This window comes from Crassostrea angulata, chromosome 2 (assembly GCF_025612915.1).
Source record: "Crassostrea angulata isolate pt1a10 chromosome 2, ASM2561291v2, whole genome shotgun sequence".
Classification (NCBI taxonomy): domain Eukaryota; kingdom Metazoa; phylum Mollusca; class Bivalvia; order Ostreida; family Ostreidae; genus Magallana; species Magallana angulata.
In genome coordinates, this window is record NC_069112.1 from 72,140,656 (window position 1) to 72,168,363 (window position 27,708).

The window sequence follows — 27,708 nt, forward strand, 5'->3', positions numbered from 1 at the left end:
GAAGTAAACTTTCCGGTTATAATAGCTCATCTTGATAGAGTACTGTCCTTTTCTAATTCTTAGAGAATCATTTTTCTCTATGACAAACATAGGTGTTTCACCATCATCATCAATTTGCTGTGAGAAGACCGCTCTTGCATTCGAAGCCATGACTGCTTTTAGATGCGTCGTCAGTGTTTGAACTTTTTCATATATATATATACACTCTCTAATAACCCTTTCAATAATAAATTTCGGTTGAAAAGTTCAAAATATAGCAAACAACTATTTCTTGTAAAGAAGTAAACAGCTTTAGTCTTGCAAATTTTGTGACTCTTGATTTTGATTACTCAGCATATGATATATAAATTATAGTTGAAAAGTTCAAAATATAGCAAACAACTATTGTCTTGTAAAGAAGTAAACAGCTTTAGTCTTGCAAATTTTATGACTCTTGATTTTGATGTTCATAGGTTGGTGAAATATTATGGTAATGTCAGACTTCGAACTTTTTATATATACAACTGATGAAAATTTGATATGATAGATATTTTTACACAATAAAGTTTTAATGTATATAATAACTTCTCGACCATTGACTCGTCCTTGAAAACAGTACTGTCTGATAAACAATATTTCAGCATTAAATTTTTAATTAAAGCTAAATATAAGATTAAAAGATTGCAAATTAAGAACTTATTAATAAAGACGTAAACAAAACATATCAAGTTATTAAGTTCAAAATATATATAAAATCGTAAAATTAAATTGAATTGAACACAAACAGACTGTTTTATATAAATAAATAAATATATATATCCCATTATATCTCATTTAAATTGAAACAATAAAATCGGGCTCGAAATTCATTAAATGCGAAGGAACACGCCGAAGTGAAAAGAAAATGGCAAACATGAACATGTGTACCGTTTCTTTCATTCTTATCATCATGCTGTTTGCTCGCATGCATGGCAAGCCTTTGGACTCTATTTGTGATAGTGCTGGAAAATGCATGTGGAATGGTGGAGGATGGTACAGGGGCTGTATTGATGACATCCCCATCCTTTACTTTGATCGCTTCGACGGCGATGGACTCTTGGATCTCCGAGACTGTTCAGTACAAGTTGTGGCGATTGAAATTACACCATTAAGGTGTAAGGACCTGAATCAGCATGTTGTTACAGATAGTGGAGTGACATTTTATTTGGGAGAGGCAAAAACCGAATGTGTAAGCATTTGAGTATTTTCTTAAACGGGGGGGGGGGGGGGGGGGGGTCATGTTTCTCATGTTTTGGTAACTAATACATAAAGACATTATAGAGTTAGATTAATATCTGCATAACAATTTTGCAGCATGTTTCTCCCTCCACCGAGGTCCCTCATCAGACTACTCTTCAAAGCATCGACAACAGTGAGGTAAACAAAATGAAAATATAATCCATTTCTCTGCTTAAAAAATAAAAATGATATAGTAAAGTTAGACTAATTTCTGAATTACATTTTTACAGCATGCCTCTGACACTTTCCCTCCCACTACAACTGGAAGCGCAAGGAATAGTAAGGTAAAAATGAAAATAGAATACATGTTGATTTCTTTGAGTGACTAATAGTCATGCTAAAGTTAGACTAATTTATGAATTACTATTTTACAGCATCCCTCTACCTCCCCAGCCATTGCCAGCCATGCCATCACCTTTGAGAGCACACAGATTAGGGAGGTAAAGAAAATATTTATTGTTGTTTCTTTGGGTAGACAATAAACATGGTAAAAATAGACTAATTTATAAATAACAATTTTGTAGCATGTTTCTTCTTCCTCCTCTGAAATTCTCCATCCGACCACCCTGCAGAGCATAAGCAGCAGTGAGGTAAACAAAAGGAATATAATCCATTTTTCTGTTTAACAAATAACCATGGTAAAGTTATACTAATTGATAAATTACAAAGTTAAAGTAAATAACTTATATGCCTTTTACAAAAGACAAAAGGATGTATTTCCAATCAGAATAATACAATTTAATCAAGAATGGATTATAAATATCATCATAATTATATATTTATTTACTTTGTAGAGTGAAAATGGGAACGACTTCACTAATGGAAGGACCTTCACCATCATTATAAGTAAATATTTGGGTTAAATGTTTTTTATTTACCTTTATACAATTAGGTAATCAAGTAACTACATAAGAAAGTCTTCATTATATTTCAGCAGTGTGTATTTACCAATCAGGTTTGGCATTTTTATCCTGCCTGAGTTTAGCTGTGTATGCTTTATACAGACGCTTAACTTACAATAGCATGTGGAGGGGGATAACTGGTTAAATGTTTTTTATTTAACTTTATACAATTAGGTAAACAAATAGCTACATAAGAAAGTCTTCATTATATTTCAGCTGTGTCTATTTGCCTGTCAGCTTTGGCATTTTTATCCTGCCTGAGTTTAGCCGCGTATGCTTTATACAGACGCTTTACTTACAATAGCATGTGGAGGGAGATAACTGCAAATCTTCATACAGAAGAAATACTTGATGAAAATCTGTGAACTTTATTTTAAATACACAGCTTTATCTGGCTGTTTTTTTGCTTGTAGGTGTGGCTGGCTTCCTAACATTTATTTGCAATCAAATCATTATTATTAAGAGGAAAGTAACAGAGATATATGATATTTTCAAACACATTTATATTCAACTGAAGATTTTTGTGAAAAAAGTATTTGAAGTTAAGCAGTCAAGTAAAAAGAAATTGAAAAATAAGTCTACTCAGCCAATAAATCAGAAAATATTACCCCCAAGAACTAGAAAAAGAACACAACGTTTTGGCATCGACTATAGTGTGTACTAATGGAAATCTGTCAAGTACTTAAGGAGATTCTACACATTAGATTTTATATGAATAATTTGATCATGGAAAAAGAACTGAACTTGATCTAGGAATGGATATAAATTCAAAATGCATCAAATTTATAGCCAAATATTATTTTTGTTAAGTAAGTACATTTTATCTAAATGTCATTTCATCTGAAATTCTCCCTGCATTCAATTACAATAATTGTATATTTCAATTTTCAAACATCACATTTTAACAATTTATCATATTAAACCATGATGTATAGAGTCACCTTAATGTATGGCTAAGTGTACCTCTTGTGGTTGAGGAAACATGAAATGATTGCTGATATTATTTGATAGAAAAAACCTTTACAAATCTATTCCACTGTTTTTTTCAGCAAGTTTAATAACATCCATCATTTGCATCTTCATCTTTTGTATCGTTCATCATTGTAAACGTCATATACGGCGACAGCATAATTTACAAGCAGACATTTTGGCTCACTATATTGATGATGACGATGAACTAGAAATATACAGATACGGAAATAGATTAGGGTTCGGAGAAATTGATTCAACTTCTGAATCATTGTAGTTTGTTTGTTCAAAAATGTACTTTCTTTACTTTAATTACATTCTCAACAATTTAAATTTATATATCATTCTTTATACTATTATTGTGGGTGCATAATTTTAAGACTATTTTAAATGTTTAAGCAAAATTAAATTTTCTGTTGACACATTAGTAGGTTTATATGGAAATGTGAATATATGTGAGATAAGTAAACAATGATGAAGGATGACATTGCTTGTTTACTCATACGTTTGTGTCTATATTTTCCGCTTCATGCTTAATAGTTATAGCTCATTGCTCTTGCAAGATTTGTTCTTCAATCTTTTATACTTGTATGCTTTATATCTTATAAAGCAAAAAGACCTAAACTTGGTCAGTTGTATCACAATTATTATTTTTTTTTACATCCTTATATTCACTAACTACTATATTCAAATGCTTAATCTGCTCATTTTTCCAAAGTGTTCTTATAACTTCATATCTTTCCATATATACACAATCATCTAGTATGCTTAATTAATGTTTTGATAAATACTTCTTTTCGTAGTTTATTAATTGTATGAATTCTTATCAAAATTATATTTAAGTTCCGCTAATACATGTATTTTAGTTTTGCTTATTTTCATTTTTGTTTCAATGTTGCAAACAATCATTTTATGTAATATTGTAAAATTTTGTTGAATTTTTCATTTTCATTTCAGTATTATAAATAATCATTTGATGTACATTTGTGATTGATAGTGATTTTATGTATTTTTATTTTTTTACATACATGAGGCATGGAAACTTTTTTTTTTTGTTTATGATACAGTTGATAGTGAGTTTATGTTTTTATTCCAGCATTATAAATAATCATTTGATATACATTTGTGATTAATAGTGATTAATGCTCTTATTTTATTTTTTGTTGTTATTTTTATATACATGAGGCATGTTGCAATAGACATTTTTATGATGCAATTATACAATCATTTTATGTACATTTGTAATTGTTGTTAATTATATATATTTTTGGTTGTTTTATATATACAAAAGATGTACTGATATTAATGTTCTTTAGTATTGCGCTAATAAATGTTAAATGATTCCTGTTAGCTGGAGTTCTGTTTTATGGTAGATCTGTAAGAACATATAGTAAAGTCTAAGCATTTTGCATATTATCATATGGGGTGGAGTTAGATCTTGAGCCTTTTGACCTTATTTACATTTTTCGTAGATGTTATATATTACAATAGGCGAGGTTGATTATGCAGAGCAATCAAGCCTTTGACTTAATTTACATACTTCGTAGACATTATATAGTACAGTATGCTAATCGACACTTCAAGCCTTTTGACTTAATTTACATATTTCGTAGGTATTATATAGTACAGTAGGCGGATGACATTTCAAGCCTTTTAGTTAATTTACATATTGCATAGGTATTATATAGTACAGTAGGCGGATGACATTTCAAGCCTTTTGAGTTAATTTACATATTGCATAGGTATTATTTTACATAATTATGCAGAGCCTAGGTATTATATAGTACAGTAGGCGGATGACATTTCAAGCCTTTTGAGTTAATTTACATATTGCATAGATATGTTGATGTGTGCTAGTATCACCACCCCCCTACTACTACTTTAAACATGCATAATTTCAGATTTATATTATATTTACCTATGAACATTGATAAATTACATTTCTGATGTACAAAATTTTAGCACATTTACTTTTGAATATTATTTTTCCTGAGCTGGTATGCAGAGTTTATAAATGTAGCAGTTTGTAATGGGTATTTATTGATCAATGAAACAAATAAATATTGACTATTATCAAATTCTTCAAAATTCGGTCGGCCATATAGAAATATTTGAATTTCTGTTGTAGATTTTTATACAAAGTGCAGTATAAAAGAAAGTGTTTTTCATCTTCAATACATTGTTCTGAACATAATTCTAATTCTTCCTCACAAACAGATGGACAATGATATTCCTATAGAACTCATGCATTTTCATGTGGGGCCCTAATTATAAACAAATGTACCTATAGAGTTTGAAACAAAATTTTTATTTTGATGTCAAAATAAACAAGTTTTTTAAAATATAAATGCATACTTACAATGTATAGAAAGTTTTCTTTTATAAACTTATTTCTCTCATGTGCTGTGACCACTCCATTAAAAGGTAGTTCAATATCAAATATCTTACCGAAGGTGCGCTCAGATATTTCAGTGTAAGTCCTGCATAAAATGACGTAATCTGGTCCTCAGTATGTGGAAACAACTCTCTACATTATTATTGTCCCCACTAGCAACATCTTCGGCAGCTGTCTGCAAAAAATTAAAAAGAATACAGAATCATTATTTGAGGTTTATTTGTTTTTTGTTTTTTCTTTATAAAAATGCAGTCTTGTGAAAAAAAATCCCAATAAGGCCAAAGGGCTTTGTGAGAGATTTTATTACCTGATATCATAAACAAATTATTAATTTTTGATGGCTTATTATTCAAATGCAAGAGTAACCATCATAGAAAATGGGTATATTTTTGTTAACAGTCATATAGAGGTCTTAATACATATGTGTATAATCGTGAGAAGCACATATCACTGATTAAAAAATCTTGCTTTTGATATAAACTAAATGGAAATATAATAAAATTTCAGCACTCGTAATTTTATATTCCCGTGATTAGATGCAAAACAGTTAAAATAGTGGAATTAAGTACTTGCATAAAATAGGAATCTACAGTATAAATTATCTTATCTTTTATCTTCACTAAAACATAATAATATTACTATCCCCTTTTCATTCTGTTGAAATTTTACTTTACTCACTTCTCTTTATCTTTTAACAAGCAGCGCACCCTACTCAGAGTACTCAGAATTAAGGGCGAGTAGTATCGAGAGATAGATAGATAGATAGATAAACATGAATGTATAATACATGCACGGTGAATAAATAATATGAATGAACGACAATATATAACATTACGAATATCAACATATATACCTCACGTATCCTGTACATATCTTTTAGATTCATGATGAACGACACAGCTTTGCGTTTGTCTAAATAATCATCTGTGTAATTGTCCTGCATATTATCCTCTTCATCATTTTCATGATCATTATAACCATCCATGTTCATGGGAACATCCATAGCCTACAATACCATAACTTGTTTATTAAACAAAGTGTTTTTTTTAATATTTGAGAATTCAGTGCAAAAGAAGGAGAACATCTACTGACCCACTGTACATGTAATATTTATAAATTTACAGGAAAAAAAACAGCTGAATAGTCTTACCATTTCGAGATCGTTCGTTTTATGAACCGAAACATTATTATGAACACGGGCTGTCTGTGCATCATTCGTTTCTTGAACTGGTGTATTGTTTACAACAAACTCTGCCTGTGTATCCAACATATCCAAATGGTATTTCATTGTGTCACGATAATACGAATTGTATTTCCGATATACTTGTTTGCATCCAGAGACCCTGCATTCTACCCGGAAATCTGGTTTCTATGAATGTTCTGAGAATATATGCCTGATTAAAATTCGCAAAGTTACTGCAGTAAAAATAACACAGATAGGACATTTCCAAGCCATGGTATAGGAAGATGTTATAGACAAAAAATCCATTAAGTTGTACCAGAGACATAAATATAGTTGTGCATTCTTCAGATTGTAAAAAGAGAAAAATAGGATTAAATTCTACGAATGAAGATATATGGTCTTATATTTTCGAATTTCGGAGATGGTTAGAAACTTTTATTTACGTTCGTGTTAACTGTGCGACTAATCTAAATACGAATTACTTTGGCTTTTCTTCTGCAACACACTTCCGTTTCGCGCCAAATCCGATTTGCGCCGGGTTATCAAAATGGCTGAGACTCGTGAGAGGATGAGAAGTTTCGAAGACTTGGGCGCTGATGGTGTTATTGGATGGCTGAAAGAAAGGGATGTGTTAGGAGACGTTCAAGATTTGATAGCAGGTATATCATTCCCATGGAAACATCAAATTTAATACTTTGTATAGATTATAAATGTATTATGCAACCAAAGTAGATATAATTAGGCTTATATATATATATATATATATATATATATATATATATATATATATATATATATACTAATATGAATGGGACATAGTGCAATATTTAGTTGTTCTACTAGTGATTGACGATTTCAATTGAGTCGGAGGACTCAACTAGATTCATTCACTGGCACAGCCCGGATAGTGTTACCACAAGGGGCTTGGTTGCTGGATAGTGAAGTTCCTAATTGATTGTTTCTGATGAAAAAATTGATAAAATTTGTAATTAAAGGTGTATTTCAGTGTTTTGCAATAAATAAATTCACCGAAAACCCCCATTTCAATCAAGTTGATTGTGGTTGAAAAAGTGTTTTCAATGTACATTTAAAAAACTTAAGTAAAATCAAGATCCATATTTCAGGTGCAGCTTACTAAGAAAAAGAAGACTAATTAATAAAACCTCTGCTCATATACACTTATTTCACATTGTCATGAGAGAGAGTGTGTCATTAAAAAATGCATGATACATGTACATCAACATGTGAATTATTTATGAGTATGAAGGGTAGAAAACTTTAACATACTTTTATATAACATTATCGTCACCATCTCTTTCAAAATCCATATTTAAGGCACTGCTACAATACAAAATAGAGTCTAAAATGCCATCCAAAGCAATATTTTTGTTTCTATAAAACTTGTTTCCAATTGTGTCTATCCTAGTAAGCGTTCGCATTCTTGAAGCAATAACTAATAATTTCTCCCTTGTGTTTACACGTTTAACATGTACTTTAATTTTCAGACACCGCTCTGCGCATGAGCAAAGCATATCGTTAACAGTCTGTGCTGGAGGTAAACGCGTGGTTTTACTCGGTTCGTGTTGAATTTCTCTAACACTTTTACAATGTCATGTTGTCGTTATTTTATTTTTCAATTTAATGCATGTAAAGGTACATGTACAGTGTAGGCCGATACGCTTTAAAAAAAATTATTTCCTGAACTTTTGAAATAAAGAGCCGATATTGATATTCGAAGTAGAAATTTTCCTTCCCGTGCGCTCGGAGCCCGTGTGTTGCCAGCAGTTCTTCAACGTCAAGAATGAGTAGTAAAGTACATGTATTTTATTTTATTTCTGAACTCGGGGCATTTCCGAAACCTTTGCGTTTTGTCGTATTTTTCATACGCCGGAAATTATTTTCTTAAGTATGCCTTTTGTTTTGGCCGATGCGACTCGAACACGTTGACAATCTCAACAAAATCATTCGTGCGTGACCATTCACCTGGGTAGTACGTGGTTGGCAGATATTAGGGCTATATAAACTAATATGGCTGACAGTGGCCTGTCGTTTAAATGACTTCAGTAGAGCTTTAAGGTATGTACAGAACACTAGAACATGCTACTACACTAGTTTCACAGATCGATTCCGTATGCTTTTTAAAACAGTACGTTTCACGTTTTCCACGGTTCTGTTTAAAAACTAAAGCTTTAAGCTTTGTGAATGGTGTGCTAGCTTTTTTAAGGACCGAGTCCAGTCCGAGTGCACATGGTTTTGAGTATATTTATTTTCAGGCATTCGTTAGTGCAAAGTTATCACTTTTCTGTATTGTGTTTTTATTTGAAATTAGCATCATTCTGAATTTATTACCATAATAAATACTGTAATGGTGCTCACAAAAGCATCGTTTCCTGATATTGTAAACATCTGCCTAGAACAGAATAAAACACGATTCCAAGCTGTCATAACTTGTATTGTTAAGATTCTTTGACTGGGCATCAACGGTTACTTTAAAGACCAATAACAGGCAATAATGATAATTCTTATAACTGAGAGTTCATTATGAACATATTTTACTGTACATGTTACATGTACCAGTGGACAAAAAGTGATCAGAATAATTTGCTGAATGATTGACAATGTACATAAAATTGTAATTAAGTATAATTATGTTAAGGATAGTGAGCTGGACATCCTCAGTTGCATGGAAGCAGTATCACAGCAAATTAAATACCAGTCAATGGGATAAGCAATGGTGCCACTGAATTCAAAATGCAAGGTATGGAAATCTGCCGTGTAGTAACAAGTTAATAAGCTTCTTTTTGATAAGTGTATTACATAAATTTAATAACTGAAAATCAGGAAGGGGGTCCTTACCAAAACCCAATCCCTTTTTTAATCCACACATTGAATTTATACATTTCTATATTACATGTATTCCTTCTATTATGTTGGAAATTATATGGGGTATAGCATTTCCATGTGCCAATATTATATATCCATAAATTTGCAAGATATGTGATTTCTACTCAAGGAATTAAATAATTTTTATCCTGAAAATACACATTTGGGAAAGAAAATTACATGACTGACTTATCTTTATATAACGATATTTCATTATACAGTCTTCCAACATGGTACTGACTGGTGAAAAATCTGAGGCACCAAGGCTTGTTGTTGTCACTAATGGAGATGAATCTGTATCAACTTGTATCGTGGTTGGTGATGGTGTCAGTATGAATGTGGGGCACAACATAAAGGAAGCGCTGAACATTTTAATCTTTCCGTACTATGCGCTAGATCTGACATATCCTAAACGATATCAGTTGTAGGGGTTTCTTCAAAACTATGTACATCAGGACAGAAAGAATTACTTCTTCATGTCGACCAGCTACCTCAAGTTTTCCAGAAAGGTTGATGATGAGCTAGCCAATTAGTCATTAGATTGTCACATGTCTGAAAATAAAGTAGTAAACATTCTTTTCGTTTGTAATAAGAACTGTAGAAAAGACAATTGAAACTTGAATACATGAATTTTTAAAATTATCTGTACATTTTCGAAAAATTAAAAGATTATTTTAATAAAAGTTTGATATGTATATTCCAGTCTCATTTCAGATTTTTCTATCAAAATATACAAAATAGCCATCTAAAAAAATATGTATCCCTTGTAAAATTTTTTGAGTATGCCTTAGAACCATTGAATAAATGTGTTTAGATTTTAAACACCTGAAATTCCATGTGTTTATCACCTAATCGCAAAACATGAGTAACATGTTAAGATTTTAAGCATTTATGTAAATATGTTATGAACATGTTAAAAAATTAAACACATAAAAAACCTCTAACATGGTTGGTGTTTAGAAAAATGTTCCGGAGCTAAACACATTTTTTACAGTGTACGTTATAAATAGTATTGCTACTGTATTAATGATCAATTACTTTATAAGTATGTCACTCCTTCAACGAAACCCATCTCTGCTTCTGCTACAGGTGTGAATGGATTAGCGATCAGAGACAATATCATGTACAAGAATGTACATCAAGTTCTCAGTAAGACAACTAAGGAAGCTTCACATTTATTGATTGGACGAAACAATATACAAACATTATTCTTGTTGCACACAATCTGTTCTAACAAAAAAAAAACATTAAGTGATTAGTTATACATACTTTAGAATGAACTCTTTATTTAAATAAAGAGTTCATGAAAATAATTAACTAATAAACTACACATAACCTGAAAAAAAATTCTGAAGGTAAATGCTTTATTTAATTTATAGACGCAGAAGACTGCCTAACTCTAGCAGGCATACCTTTTCTCTTCAAAGAAAAGCAAGAGGACCTCACTTAATTCCAGCTGGATCACTAATGCCCAATCTATATACTGGCCAAAGACAAGCTGTTGTCAATGGGAGAAGAAACGTTTGCTGTATATGTAGAATGGTGTTAAATGCTTATATGCGAAAATTTCTTGCAGGCATTTGTTGTTTTCATGGCTTCATGGACATCATAACTATGCAACCTGTTTTTTCCTCACATGTGCGGGAGTAGAGAAGACGATTTTTAAAAATGTGGCTTGTTTTTATATCTGGCCCAACATGTGGCGCCCAGGGGATGGTAGTGCCATGAATTTCACAATTTAGATTACCATAGAGATGCCTTTAAAGCTGAACGACAAAAAGAAATTTACTGGAAATAGACCCTTAAATGCCTGTACTGCAACTTCCAATCTGTAGGAAGAAATGCAGACAGACAGCCGGGGTCCAAAGACTGCTTAAACCAAACATAAGCCTATGGGTAGCCTTAATGGAAAACCCGATAATGGGGATCACCCTACAAGAAATATTCCTGGCCCTCAACTGTCCAGCTCTATCCTACATCGCACTGCAATGCAGTGGGAGTAAGAATGGTCCCATGCTGGTGGAGATGGTTGAAGAAGGTAAGAGACGTTAAAGAAAGTACCTGAAGGACACTCTGGAACTGACCTCCAACACCTATACCATTTGAAAGTGACGGCCACAACAACAATCCACTATACTGGTATCGGGACAGAAATCCATTCCAGCCTGCACCACAGAGTACTTACACCATAACTAAAAATCTTGCCACTGAGAAAACAATCATAGGTTCGATGCAAAAAACAAGCTTTGTCGTAAGCGTACTTATAAGAGCAAATGCACATATCATTCAGGAAAATGCTAAGCAACCCTTACCATGGATGCATCCATCGGCTGTGAACACTTCACCACCGAGAAAATCTGTCATGAATTACTTCCAGACAGGGAACCTACCCTCATTAGCCATTTGACTACAGATGGAAACAGAATGCCCGTTTTAGTGAAAATCAAGAGCATTTACCAGGAAGTGATATGCTGGTTTTTTGTTAATACATGTATACAACGTTCAGAGCCCCTTTCATCTTTAGGGCTGCATTCTCAATTACTGATGCTGTTGAGATTACAAACTTTGTTTGTCTTTTTGGAAGTTTTTTTTTTTATTTTACTAATTGCTTTTCTTTTTGTAAAATTCTCATTTAACAACCGATTTAGCTTTATTCTATAAGGACTGCGAACGATAACATTGTTCAGCCGCCTAACTAAAAGTCATTTTTTGAAAGTTGTCTAATTAAAGTAATTTTTTTATTATAATGTTAACATTTATGTATATTTTTATTAAATATAAATGATTTGGTCAAACAAAAGAGATCTTTTTATTAAATATAAATGATTTGGTCAAACAAAAAAAGATCGCTTTTAATTTTGGGTTAAAATAGCTCATTTCATAATAGAAAACAATGAACAGAAATGGAATTTTTTTTTAAAACATCTTTCCCCCACCCCCTCCGTGAAACAAAAATTCCTTTCGAGTGGTTTTAATTATTGTTATTTGTCATATTTTTAGCAAAGGGTTTGTTGTTTCACGGGAAGAGGAGGGACATGGTCTAGAGACCGAAATACATTCCAAAAAAAAAGAATTTTGCTTTGTAAATTTTCGAAAAATAAGCAACAGATATAAATTAAATCCCTCAAATTTTACTTTAATATATGTCGTAAATATGTTATTATTAAGTTTTGATGCACATATTGGCCGCTAAATATTATTTTCCTCACTCACAAAGACCGATTTCAAAGAAATTTTTTTAAAACCCCGCGTTAGAAATAAATAATTTAATTACAACTTTATTTTGATATAAATTGATTAGGATAGGATTATACTTTTTAGTAGAAAACTAAATTCTTAGCTCACCTGACACCTGGGCTGAAAGCTCACGTGAGCTATTCTGATCACATTTTGTCCGTCGTCCGTCTGTGTCAACCATAAACGTTTATGTGGTGAAAGATTTGTCCAGGACATACTTAAGAGTTATTCAAAATTATGAGCTTAGCTCCTAACCTTCAAACAAAAATACGTTATTTAGTTGCTTCTGAGTTTAGTAACAGATTTAGCTTCATTTGAAATTAACCACATTATCAGAGGACTCGCTTTCTCTGGACTCTGTCGGACGCTTTTTGAAGTTGTCTCCCTTAGCACATGAAACGTTTTGTAAACTCTCAAGCATATTTCTAACAAAGACAAACATCCGGTTATTTTGGCGCTAGGACTAACTTATCGGAAGGATATATTTCTGTACAGGTAAGTTTTTTTCTTTGTATTTAATCAAAGCACATGTTATATATATATATCATCTCAAATTACCAGATTTTTTTTTATCAGGTTTTAAATCCATTTTGTAGTCAGTAGGATGGAAAATATATTTGTGAAAACGTGTATCCTCGTGTGCCTGTATTTCGACGGGTTTATTGTACTTTACAGATGAGAAAAAAAGCAATGATTAATGCTTATTTAGTTGTGGAAGATGTGTGCACATCCATTTGTAGGATACAGAGAGATGCGACATCTCCAGTTATATCAGTCAATAAAGATCATCTCAAACAATATCTGGGTAAAAATCCTCCTGTTAATTGGGTTTCAGATGATGACTCAGTAAACTGTTCAGACTCAGACACTGGGGAAATAGATCAGCCACCCCCGGGGAAATGTACAAGAGAGGGCGCCTTATAAAACCGCGGGATATCCTTGATTTATAAAATAAAATATGCAGAATTTTTAATAAAATTAATGTATACAGTGTTTTGGTTTATGGTAAATGATTATTATTTGTTTTATCCTAGTGTTCAGATGCATTTTAATTCAGTAAAAACTATACATGTTCTTAAATTATTATTAACATATGTATTTCCAGATGGACTTTCTCGATATTAATGTTTCAAACTAGGAATTGCAGCAATTCCAGGAGAATGAAAGAAAGCTGTGGGTCGACGACACCATCTGTGGGGTGGAGACGTGTAGGAAACTAGGCCCTTTTTCTACTTTCCGAAGATATATTAACCATTGGAACAAAGTCCATACTAAATATATTAATATCTTCAAATGTTCTGTGTGTCATAAGAACTTTGTGTTCCAAAATTAAGGTCGCGTACACATTCGCATACACAGGGGAGCCATTTTAGAGTTTCAGGAAAAAGAAAACATTTTTTACGTTGAACCTGGACATTGTGTACCTTTCCGCCTTGGTGCGCCAGAAGAAAGAAAAAGAAAGAATTTAAAAGAAGAAAAGGCCCTGGCCTAGAGGAAGAGAGGGGCACAACAGAGAGGCCTATTTGCGCCATCTTTCCTGGAAGAGGAATGTCGAATTAATTGTCGAGATGAGGAAATCGATATTTTCCTGGGAGAAAACAACGGCAAAACATCAGTCATCAAAAGTCTTCGAGAAAACGGAAAGAAAGTTAAAAGTGAAGTGATTGGAGACTGCTGCATCATTCCAAACTTCGAAAAAATTATTGAACATTAAACTGATTAAATAATGTATGTCTAAAGACATTTGTTGTACAGTTAAAGTTACAATTTGTTGATTTATTTATAACATGACGTATTGTTACAATTATTAATTTTATTGAATAAAATGTAATAACTGTTTAAAGGAGGAGGAGTGTAGTAGTACCTACTTAAATTATTTCCAAATTCATCGGGTTCGTTATTCATTTTCTCTTTCATCTATTATAAAACGTAAATTCTTACTGGCCAATTCTGTTTTAAGTGTTCACTATTGTGTAACAAGTATGTAAACCCGAGCACATTCTCGGGGCTTCTTCACTGAACTTTGCATCAAGGTACGAAGTCGCCCTCCTTGTGGCAATTTTAAGTAGACTCAAATTCCATATTTATTTTGGAAAATTACTTTTTTCTTTGATTTTTCGTTATTCATTTTGGTCACTAAGGTACACTAGCTCCTCATCGTCATCAATTATTATTTAATTACGAATATATTATATTTTCAACTTATCAAATTCTTCTGTTTTTCTTCGTTAATAGCCTTAACAGGTGGACTCAAAATTATCTGGGTGAAATATCATGTAAAAACACAACGCGAAGTTCAAAATATATCATATACAGTAGTGAAAAAGATCAAACTACTACAGAATGTTTTCAAAAATAAATATGTGAAGCGGCTTATGGTATTGGTGTTGATTTCTGTTTCCGACTTTTAAATTAATAAAGATATATTTAGGCTTGAATATATCATTGGCTTGAATATATCAATGTCCTCATCTTCTGCTGGTTGTGAATAAAACAAAGTAAAAACTCTAGATTCAGAGTTTTGTCGATCATCCTGATCATGTAAGCTTTTTGCCTGACGTCATGACGTCAGGCATATCTAAGGTTTAAAAGTTGCAATCTCCGAAACAGTGCAGACAATGGAACAAGCAATATCATGATATTTCACAAAAAAGATTAACCGATGCATGTTTAAGAGGTCAGCATTTACATTCACAATTGATGAAAATCTTATATGGCATGTAATAACAACAGCGAGCAAGAGTTTTCAATTAAATGGGACGTTCACCATGCAGTGCACGTGTGTAATCCTGATTTAAAAATAGATCAGCATTACGGCAAAAAAGCGGGAGGGGGTCATCGCAACAAGTTGTAACATATTTTCTATTACGGTACAATGTAAGTAAAGATTGGTGTTGGATTATCATTATTACAAGAGAGTCATCAGTTTGGATTAAAACAAATATATATTTATACAGCTGGAATGTTTACTGGAGGAACAAAATCGCCGAAGCGGGGTGTGACCCGATTTTCGTTCAGTTGGGCGATTTCATTAACCTTGAAAAGGGACCATAACTCGCGTGTCTTACTAAATGTACATTACTACATTTAACAATTACTAATCAAGTGTGTTTCTTAATTCGTTAGATTTCTTCTTAAACATTAGATCCAAAGTATAATATACATGTATGTAGCTGTTACAAAAGAAATGTCAAAAAATTCATCTAACCCTATCCCAATGGATGAGTTCATTCGTTGCGTGAACCCAGGATTTCGCGCCATAATGTCTCATTCATAGTTTTGCGCACCGATTAGTTGATGAGTCCGTTAGGATCATGCGAATACCCCAGAGCACATCATGTGTTCACATCACAGGCACGTATCATCGGGGGTTGGGGTGAGGGGGTATGCTTTCCCCTCCCCACTTTTTTGGCAGCTGGCACTTTTCTTAGCTCTATATGATAAATGGAAATATCATGGATTTGCCCCCCCCCCCCCCCCTCCACTTTTGTAGGAGCATGCACTAAATGAAACTGCAAATAAGGAATTCTAATTTAATTGAAGTTACAGTTAGGGTTTCTTTTCTTTCACCCTTTTTTAAATGCTTGTCAAGATGATTTTGATGAAGCTGCCCACACACATTCAAAAACAATACGTGTTTGTATACCCTTTCATATTTCATATGGTTGGAAATTTTTTAAAATGCCTTTCAGTTGATTTTGCATCTTCATATAACAAATACATGTACAATTTTTAAAAACCCCGACTATTTACTCTCCAGATTTCAAGCTTACATGCACTTATATAATATGAGTACATTCCTTAAAAAAAAATGAATTAAATAAATAAATGAATTTCAAGTGATATATATGTACATGTTCTAGATCGAAGAAAAGGCGGACATTTCGTCTTAAATTTACACGTTCCGATTATAAATTTATGATCAGCAGCGAAAATTAAAATTCATTTCTAATAAGATAGCCTAATTGATACATGCATGCTTCCATTGAATAATTTTGTTTAGTCAGGCAAGCTTTTTGGAAAGCTATTACTTGTGTCATCATCACCTTTGCACAAGCAGGAATGATTTTTACGAATTTCTTTAAGAAAGATTTAGTTTAAATTTGTCCAGTTATGACTTGTTAACTCGTTCATAAAATAGTCGTCATGCCACGTTTATCTAATCGGCAATGATCGAGTGAGCCTCAGTTATCTCTCTATCCATGCGTCTCCAATTATCCTCCAATGTGTGTTGCTTTCAGGAACTGCGGATCTTAATAAATCCAAACAATAAAATCCCCAGAGTTTCTTCCGTAGCAAGTATATTATGAGGTTGAATATACTCATAAGCTCTGCAAAATTATATAATGTTACCGAGTTTTAATCGACTTTACTATTGTCCTTATGTTTGGTGGCGGAAAGTCAATATCAGTATATTATTCCGGTAGTAATTAATTCCTCCTCATGAGATGAACGCAATTCAAAAAGATACAAATGTGTATTGAAATCCAGAAGTAGAATAAAATATAATCATAATATAATTCACCTAATAAATCCAAAATAAATGAAAGGCACTAACGTTAAAATCCAATTTAACAATCAAAATATCTCTCTTCCTCTTGAATTACTCCGGCTATATGTACCCAATTACTCCCCTCACTCATCCTTCACTCCCCATGAACTTGCCTAAGGCCAGGCTATAAATCTTAAGACAATAAATCACTACTCCCTTTGCTCTCCACACTCTATTATCTAACACTCTCCTCCTAATGCAATTAACTGCCCCCCCCCCCCCCCCCCTCATGACCTGTTCGCAGTCAGGGTTAATCTGCTGAATAAAATGGAAAAAAAACAAACAGAAAAACTATGAAAATAAAATTAATTACGCTACAGTTACCACTGCTTAGATTTTGTACACCGTTCAATTAAGGAAATGCAAATAAGAAAATGCTATGCTTAAATAACGGATGCTTTTCAAACAAAAAATGGTACGAAATCATTATAAGAACAAATACGTACAGTTTATAACTTGTGTTTTTAACATAACGTTTACAGTTTATTTACATAAGTCACTCTATGGTAAGTCATCAGGGTACGCGAGTAAATAACTGTTATGGAAATAGTTCATCGGGTCAGATATCTCAGTTGGCTCAGATTCTCTTGAAACAAACTCCAACTCGTTTTAGAATTCATCCATAAAATCGTTAAGAAAGTTCGAAAATACTTCGAGTGGAGAAACTTCCCTCATTTCTTCGGTGTATGAAAAGTTAATTTCTTTGATAACTTCAGTTCTTCCGTCCCCATAAGAAACTGTTTTCTTGATTAATTGAATCGTAATCGAATTTTTCTTTTCGGATGTTTGAATTCTCTGATGTTGGACTTTCGGATGTTGGAATCTCTGATGTTGGACTTTTGGATGTTTCCTCATACTCGGGAACAAATTCTTTATCATTGTATTCTTTAAGAGATAAATCTTCCTCAAATGACTCTTTATCAGACTAAATGTCCTCATAGATTTCACTTTTGATGGTATTATTACACAAATTTATTTTTAGAATTTGTGCTTTAAGGACAATAAATTGTTATGTGATAGGTAAATCATATTTTAAAGATATACATGTATTCTGAAACCCAAGTGTCTTATCATTAGTTCACAACTGTTTATTAATGTTCGATTACAATGTAGCAGAATAAAAAAATCACTTTAAATAAAAAAAACCTTTACTGGTGTTTTGGACATTCTCGACTTGTACAATTCCGATAATCCATGCGGCGGATGTTGGGGTCAAGCGAGGTCAGGGGTAAAGCGTCATTAGATACTGTTTTCGAAATGGGCAAAAATGACTTTTGTGTTGCATACGGCAACTTGTACATTCTTCACATTTCCCCAGGACCCAGAATATTTTCAAAGGTGGACCAATGCCTGCAAACGAGAAGTTGTTTACAAAAGTGGCAAGAGAACGAAGTGGACGCCATCAGAATACCAGAAGCTTTGTAGTTGTCACTTTGAAAACGACCGGTGCCCGGACCCAAAATCAAGAAAACCGGGGAACAAAAACAAAATTCCCACATATTTTCACACAAGGCAAGAACATGTAATATGTATATATTTACACATGTACGTATGCAATCACCAAGATTATAAATAAGTCAAAACATGTAGGTTTTATATATGATATACAAGTACAATTGAGGAATATAACGTTAGCACTAAACATGACGTAGACTTGTGCATCCTTTTTAAACTTTATCTTGTACTTTTGTGCACTGTTTACAAAATTGACTCCCCTAGATAATCAATTTTTTTTTACTGATTTTATATAGAAATGAAGTGAATTCTACGGGGAACCGTACGCGCATAATTTACGCACATGTAACAATACGTTGTGTTACCCATTGCCCAGTGTGTTGCTGAGGGTAATAGAACTGATTTCCAACTGCGTCTAAACCAATCAGATTTCAGAATTTAACATGAAAGTATAATAAAACTGTTTAAGAACTGTTCTGTTAACTGTTAAAAACCACCAGTCCATAAGCAGTTACTTTATACATCCATCAAAATAACTGTTAATGAACTGCTATGAAAACTGCATCAATTAAATACTTTCAATAGCAAATTTCCTAAAGTTATCACAATTAAGCAAACAAGTAAAATCAACAATTTGTTTTATTACAAAATGCACACATTCGAAGCAAATTTACTGTGACGGTGCATTTTACAAGACAAAGGTGCATTATATCAACAATCTAAATTCTACAATATATTAAAAAAAATATAGAACTTGATAAGTTGACCACTTTGTAAATAAATATATTTTTGCAATATGTTCATGCTAATGACAAATTATTTTGATATGTTATTCAGTTCATTCATTATAGATTAAGAGGACACGAATCTACTGGACCGTAAAAAAAATTGTTACCAATGTACCACTTACTCGATTTCAAAATTAAAATTGTAAAACAAAAATGACATTGCAAAGGTTCTACAAGTTTTTAAATGCCAAATAAAGTCACTGAATCCCAACTACTTTCCATATGGCATGGTTAATGGACATTTTTTTTTTAAAAAGCCACTTTCGTTTATTATTATTCATTATATATTGCCTTCCTTGACAATTTCCATATGCGTAAACATCCTGCATGCACATGCAAACATATACATACAAAATTACAAATTATTCCAACTGAACAGTTAACCATCTGAATGATTACCTATAGGAAAAACCCTGGGAATAACAATAATCTTCTTTCACAAATGATTAATTTTACCCCTGCTCCGAAGGAGTATACTGTATTACCCTTGTGTGTCTGTCTGTCGGTCCGTCCGTAACAAAAATTTCTGTCGCATTTATCTCAGCAACTATTTATCGCAGATGCTTGAAATTTTTACACAGTGTTTGTTAAGGCATGCCATATCATGGGATATATTGTTGTACCAATCGGACGACAACTTCCTGTTAAATGACGAATTTGCTTATTTTTAGCCAAAATTTTCAAACAAATTTTCCTCAAAGATTTCTCAGCAACTGTTTATCGCAGATGCTTGAAATTTTTACACAATATTTGTATAGGCATGCCATATCGTGGGATATATTTTTGTACCAATTGGACGTCAACCTCCTGTTAAATGAGTACTTTGTTTATTTTAGCCAAAATTTTCAAACAAATTTTCCTCAGATTTCTCTGCAGCTATTTATCGCAGATGCTTGAAATTTTAACACACTATTTGTTTAGGCATGTCATATTGTGGGAGATATTTCTGTACCAATCAGATGCAAGCTTACCGTTAAATGTCGACTTTGCTTATTTTGCATATTCACATCAGAGCGGGGGTATCACTAGTGAGTATTGGCTCACAGATATCTTGTTCCCATTTGCAGAATATGTGTATATTTATCACATACGTAGTCGCTTGAATGAATGTTCACCAGTTATAGTCGAGCTGGTCAATTGACGATTCTGGTTTTTGGAAAGAGATACGGCCAAAGTCCTGGAATGTTTCAAATTTTGTGATGTGTACAGTTTTTTTTCGTTTATTGGTCACCTTGTTGGTCACTACTTTATTAAAGTCTGTGACGGAGAGTTCTTCCCACTGTTTTTATCGTGCAGTAGTGTGTGATGTATCCTGCATAAAGACAAAATAAATACTTATTAATGTTGTTTTACATACAAACTATCCTAATACACGAATTGACAATTGCTACCAAACAAATGTATATTAAATTATTATATGAAAATTAATTTATTGCTTTAAAGCTGCGTGATCCGATTTTATATCAAATTTTATGCACGCTTCTAAACGATGGTTATGCTAAGTATGTGTATAATAATAGACATTGCAGTAGTTTTCCCAGTCAATTAAGCCATATTTCAATGAAGGAAAATACGTAAAAAAATTTGCTTACAAAACAAACGACATAAAAGGGTAGCGCGTTATTTCGCCTCATGTTAAATTTCACCCCTGACGAAGAGACGGGTATGGTTGTATTACGACTTTGACATCACTTTAAATAAAGGTCGAAATTATCAAATTACAAAAAAAAAACAGTTGTACATTTTGTTCGCTAGTATTTCTGAAGTTTGCTTGATCCCCACCCCTCCCCATATTCTTATAAAAGAATTAAAACCATATTAGGTTCCACCAAGCCTATTTAATTCACAATTTTAAATGGAAACTGCACTACATCAGGATGTGTACAAACCAAATTAAAATATGTTTTAAAGTCTATTCTCATGAATAGCTTTGATCCTATATTGTGGTTCCACCATACCATTGGGCATGATCAAAACAAATCTACTTCACCAAAACATGATTACATATTAATATAATTAATCTGGGGTTTGTTGTTTTTGAATACAAAGACTGAACATAATTTCCAACATCCAAAATGGGAAAATTTTGAAAGTTAACGGTCTGGTCAAACCATGTCACGACATTCAAGACATATTTACCATAATAAAATTTTAATTATATATCAAATATTGTCTATAAAAGTTAAAAATGTGAGTACAACACCGGACAGACACACATGACACCCCTCCTTCAGAAAAGCAAATTTGAGAATTGTTATCAGGTGCACTGAAAAAGCAAGTATCTACCTATGTTTAATGAAATATCTTTTGAACTCAATTCAAAATGCAACTGTTTGTATGCCATTAAATACTGTATAAGTAAAATTTTTAGAGAGACACAAACTTAATGATTTTCCCCTCAAATATCAGTATTTAATTTTAGCTGGAAGTAATTTTAGGGTTTTGTGATGCCTTGAAAGATAACAGTAACTGACTTTTGAGTGTTATTTAAATTTAGCGATCTCAACAGCCTGGGTAAAAAATCAGTGCTTACTATCTATTCAAGATATATTAATTAAGTCAGGTACTGTTAACACAATTGCTCTGAAAAAATTTAGCTCCATTTATGATAAATACAACATTTAAGCAAATGATAAGAATAATGATTTGCATGTAACACGTTCAAGAGACCAAAATTACAGTAAAAAGACTTTAAGAAAATCACGTTTCCCCCCGAATTTGCAAATACAAATTTTCATATTCTTACACTACTTGTGTCCTCAGTCTTTTTCATGAAGATATCGGTCAGTCTTCGATTGATAATTTATTTTAAATAATTACATGTATATTACTTTCATGATTATTGTTTGTTAATTGTCTCATATTTTCTTCTGAGTTAGAATGTTAATCATTAATTTTGTATGTGTTTTCTCTTTTTATTTAAATAATGAAATGGTTATACATGTATATATATCACCTACAATCGTAACTTCTCGGAAAAAAAACTATTGTGTTTCTCCGTGTGATTGACGATCTCATCGCACATGTAAAGACCAAAGCTAACTGGTCTTGCAGGCACATGTATGTGCATTGTTTGCTAGGGACTCATAAACTATACACCAGTTCCAAAACAAATGTATTTTTCTTATTTAAGTCATTTGAGCACAGTTAAAATTCGAGTTTTAAAATTAAAAGTTGAATATCTTGGATATTGTGTACACAACAAAATGTGCTGTGCCACGTACGTATCACATACATGTACGTTAAACATGTGTGATACGTATGCATGCGCGGATCCAGAAAATTTTTCCAGGGGGGGTCCGAAGGATAATTGTGTTTGCCAGAAGGGGTCCGAGGCATATTTTCGCGATAATTTTACTATGTAAATTTCATAAATTTTCATTTTCCAGGGGGGGTCGGGACCCCCCGATCCCCCCTCTAGATCCGCGCATGTGAGCGTATGTGAGCTCACGTACGTTTAACGTGATTTAAGTACCACGTGTGTTTAACGTACGTTTTAAACCGTACGTGGTACATACGTTACACGTATGTTTAACACACGTTGTAGATACCTTACGTTTAACGTACGTGGTAAATACCATACGTTTCATATACGTGGATTATAACATGCGTTTAACATATGTATATCTTATATATGTATTTAATGTGACTCGAATCTCATGTGTTTCTCATAACATGCAACATGTATGTATATATTCTATATATAATAATATTCGAGTCCCATCTGTATACATAACAGACACATGATCCACGTCTTTGATTAAATGTCTTGAAATGTCTATTTTGTTTTTCAGTTCAAGTTGTTAAAATCCCTGATCTCCCTGCTTTAGGCTCTTCAAATAACTATTTTACTTCCTCATCAATGGAACTACATGTAATCATGTGTCAAACCATCTGCTAATCTAAAATTACAATAAGAAGGAAAACACAAATTTTCACAATTTAAATTCTGATTTATTCTTCTTTACAGTAACAGTCACTCCTCAGAGTTTTCTGAAAATAAAAAAAACCATGACTGCAAGATAATTTTTTTATCATAATGTGTTAACACAATGCTATCTTTTTTATATAGTCCTAAGTATATATATTAAGCATTCAAAAATGAGGCCACAAATCCTTATTTTTGTCATGAACAGTATTTGGCTACTTTACACAAGGTATTTTTCAAAACGAGGCTATTGTGACCTACTTTTGATTGTTACATACCTTTCCATATGATGAACCAGCTAATCAAGTTTGAAAGTCCTACACCATCCAATTTAAAAGATATAGCACAGACAGTATTTGGTAACGCTATGCCAGGTATTTTTCAGAACGAGGCTATTGTGACCTACTTATGACTGTTACATCCCTTTCTATATGATGAACCAGCTGACTAAGTTTGAAAGTCCTACACCATCCAATTTAAAAAATGTGGCACAGACAAGTTTGAGAGGGACAAGAAAATATAAATTTCTATAAGAGACAAAATTAGATGCCAAACAAATTTGGATCTAATTTGGCCCAAGAAAGCTCAAGTTAGCTTAGAGCAAAGCTTTAGCATTATAATTTATTAAACATATATCAATGGATATTCTAAATGAATTGGTTTAAACATTGATTTTAATAAATTTAAAAAAGGATGTTTTTACCTCTTGCCCTTTCAGTTCTCTTATCTATTTCTTCTAATCTTTCCCCATCCTGAGGCCTTCCACCCTTTTCAATCTGAAATGTTTAAAACCAATACAGTTTTGCAATATCTTATTTGGAATTCTTTTAAATCTATGAGCATGTTTGCTTTAAAGAATATGATTTTCAAATTTGAAGTTTACGATTTTTTTTAAAAACAATCAAACTATCAGCTATAAACAGTTTTAAAAATAATTATCATAATGATTTAATTGTTACTCCATGAAAAATTGAAAATGTGTTCTGATAACTTACTTCTTCCCAAAAGGACATAAATTCCGCCCAGAAAGATGCCGCAGCACCATCGTTGAAGTACCTCTTCTTGTCAAGAAAGTGTCTCTGAAATTCAAAATGAACAATCCAGATGACTGAAACAATGTCTCCTTTTTATTTTAGTTTCCACAAAAGTACAACAGGTCTGTCTCTCTCTCTCTCTCTCTCTCTCTCTCTCTCTCTCTCTCTCTCTCTCTCTCTGTGAACTGCTTTTACATACTTCTTTAAATCCATCATTGCATATTGGTAATTAGAGCAGAAACTTAACCTAGTAATATCACTGGATCTAGACATAAGAGCTGCAGATGGATTATATAAAAAAGACAATACAAATATGGACAATGAAAATTGTAAAAGATCAAGGATGGTCCATCATTTCTTCTGCAAGTTCTACATTTTTATATTTAAAAAAACATTCTTATTATATAATTTTTTTTTTTCAAATATCTTGATTACTTATTGTTAATACTTACCAACAGAATTGTTGCATGCATCCTTTCCTGGGACAGGGTGCATTCATCGGCCTTGGAGTAGCTGTGAAAGATGTATTAGCACAGCTCTCCAAGGCCTTTACATGGAATACTTTGTTTGTCTGGCACAATCTATGCAAAATAAATTTCAAAAAACATGCATATATTTTAGTACTTCATTTCATATATCAAGATGTAACCAATTAATATTAACCTTCTTGTTGTAATTTAACCAGTTGATCATAAAAAATGAATCAGGAATAGAGCATATCTGATATGTTTGTATCTACCCCCTCTATACACAAATACACAGGGATTTTATGCACTTTTCCTTCCAGTGATCTTGAACTTGCCCAAATAACCTTGGTTTAGACTTACATTTTACTCTAAGGTACTAGTAAGCTGCATACACAAATTTTGTGTGAAGTGACTGATTTTAATTTCCATAATAAGAAAGGTATATGGATGGGACACAATTGCACTGACAGAGTGACCCATAGATAAACAGACGGACAAGGTAGTTCCTATAAACTCACTCCCTCCCCCTTCCCATAAAAAAGAACTTTGTAAGGGGTATAACTATTGGTCACATACAAGTATTATGGAGAGTTGGGTTTTTAAAAAAAATTAATGCTAGAGAATTATACATACATTCACCAACTGTAAATCCTGAACAAATTTTTACACATACAGACTTTTAAGTTAACAACTCAAGTGAAATAAACATAAAGTGAACAGGAAAAAGTTGGACAACAGATAGCAGTCAAACACTATTTTCTATCAAATGATTACACATCTTTCTCCTAAATTGATTCCTGAGCTCTGTGAACTTGTGTAATGCATGGGAGACCATTTCCTGAAATGCTGCAGGATTGGTTCTCATTTCGTCCATGGCCAGGCAAGTGTGAACTTCATTCTGAAATATTTACATTTATACCTACATAAATTAATCACAGATTACATTAAGCGAAAAGCCCCAGAAAACAATCAACCTCTAGAATTTTTACCTTGAAGTCATCACTTTTGACTTCCAGCCATGGGCGACATGAGAACCTACTTCTTAAAGATAGGTTGAACCTCCTCTAAAATACAAAGTCAATCAATTGCATGTAAACACACATCCATGTGTATATTACATAAAAATTATATTAAAAACTCTTATAATGGCATATCAGCAAATGTATTTTATGGTTTTGATATTGACAACAAATTAACTTTGAACCTTGCATGAAGCCGTGTTAATCTTGAATGCTTTACTGGTGGCAGACGCAGGTGACTTGCCCCTCAGCTCTGCCAATTCTCTTCGCAAAAGGGCCACATCACCTGTGAGCTTGTCTAATTTTCTAACTGCAAATATAATATGCTATATATGTATATATAATAAACAAAAATGGCATTTTTATTGAGTAACATGGCATGTTTTAGCTTCAATGTTTAGCAATATATATATATATATATATATATATATATATATATATATATATATATATATTCAGGTCTATATATATATATATATATATATATATATATATATATATATATATATATATATATATATATATATAGACCTGAACACTGCATATTTCAAAAGGGATAATAAAAAATTGCTTATATTGTTCCCAGATTTCAGCTATACAACAAACATATAAGTAACGCTTATGTGATTTTTAGTATTGTTTTGTATTTTAAGCCCAAAAACATGAAATGTGTGTGTGTGTGTGTGAATATATATATATATATATATATATATATATATATATATATATATATATATCTTACTTATTTCATCTGTTCTGTCATACCTGATACTGGCCGGATTATTAAGGAAAAGATCCTGGGAGCCACCTGCAGGTGACTCCGTCTCAGGAATAGTCTCTTATGAATCCTTTTAAGATAATACAAAAAAATGATAACGAAAAAACTACACATATGCCTGTACCTGGTTAAAAGGTATGACACGAATACATAACGTTACATATGTGTAGGGGCCGGGGGTAAACAACTTTAACTTTAAAAAATGTATACACTGCATTGAAAGAGTTTACATTGACTTAAAAATACATAACTTTAAACCAATCATTTGTAAATATCAATTTCAAACACATTTACACCTGTCAAACACAGCTGATATTTGTTTTAGACATATTTATAACTCACCGCAAATGGGCCTATCATCTTCGGATTTTCTCCTATGACGTCTGCTTCAAAAGTGGTCCGTAAGGGATGTTGTAGTCTTGTATCTTCGACTTGCACATTATTTAAAACTCACTTCCGATAAAATATATCACTTGTTGTGTTTTATATTTAATAACGTTTACAATATTTGTTAGGTCTCCTTTTCAAGCGTAACTGGGTAAACGCAATAGCGCGTCAATGAAAATTGCTACCATACATCCCTACAATTCTCAGTAAAACCAATGTAAACAATGGTGGCGGGCGCGGATCCCGCAGAAGACTTGAACTGCAATGTAAGCAATTTTCAAACAAATAAAAAAGCATTTTTTCACCGGCACATACAATCTGAGAGACATAAAAATATGATATTTCTTCAAAATGAGCTGCATTCTCCGATAACAGAGGATACCGTATCTTCAGAAAAATGCCAAGAAACTTCCGCAGAACTTCTACTGTCAGAAGACAAGACTGAATTACCGTCCGATGAGTATAGGCCTAGCA

At 32.6% G+C, this 27,708-nt stretch overlaps 1 protein-coding gene and 2 pseudogenes across 1 annotated transcript; 2 read left to right on the top strand and 1 right to left on the bottom strand.

Moving 5' to 3' along the window:
* Positions 1 to 27,708, top strand: part of LOC128174831 (uncharacterized) — a 394,133-nt pseudogene that overhangs the window by 261,548 nt on the left and 104,877 nt on the right.
* Positions 823 to 2,276, top strand: LOC128171891 (uncharacterized). The gene is made up of 6 exons (XM_052837665.1): positions 823 to 1,207; positions 1,333 to 1,395; positions 1,488 to 1,541; positions 1,632 to 1,697; positions 1,782 to 1,847; positions 2,052 to 2,276. Exons 1-6 carry the CDS (start codon positions 884 to 886, stop codon positions 2,118 to 2,120), a joined length of 642 nt encoding a protein of 213 aa, XP_052693625.1. The 5' UTR covers positions 823 to 883; the 3' UTR covers positions 2,121 to 2,276.
* Positions 24,224 to 26,999, bottom strand: LOC128171890 (uncharacterized; annotated as a pseudogene).

Coding starts and splice junctions, on each gene's coding strand:
- LOC128171891 (XM_052837665.1), top strand. CDS start 884: ATGGCAAACATGAACATGTGTACCGTTTCTTTCATTCTTATCATCATG. Junction 1,396..1,487: donor AAAGCATCGACAACAGTGAG/GTAAACAAAATG, acceptor ACATTTTTACAG/CATGCCTCTGACACTTTCCC. Junction 1,542..1,631: donor GAAGCGCAAGGAATAGTAAG/GTAAAAATGAAA, acceptor ACTATTTTACAG/CATCCCTCTACCTCCCCAGC.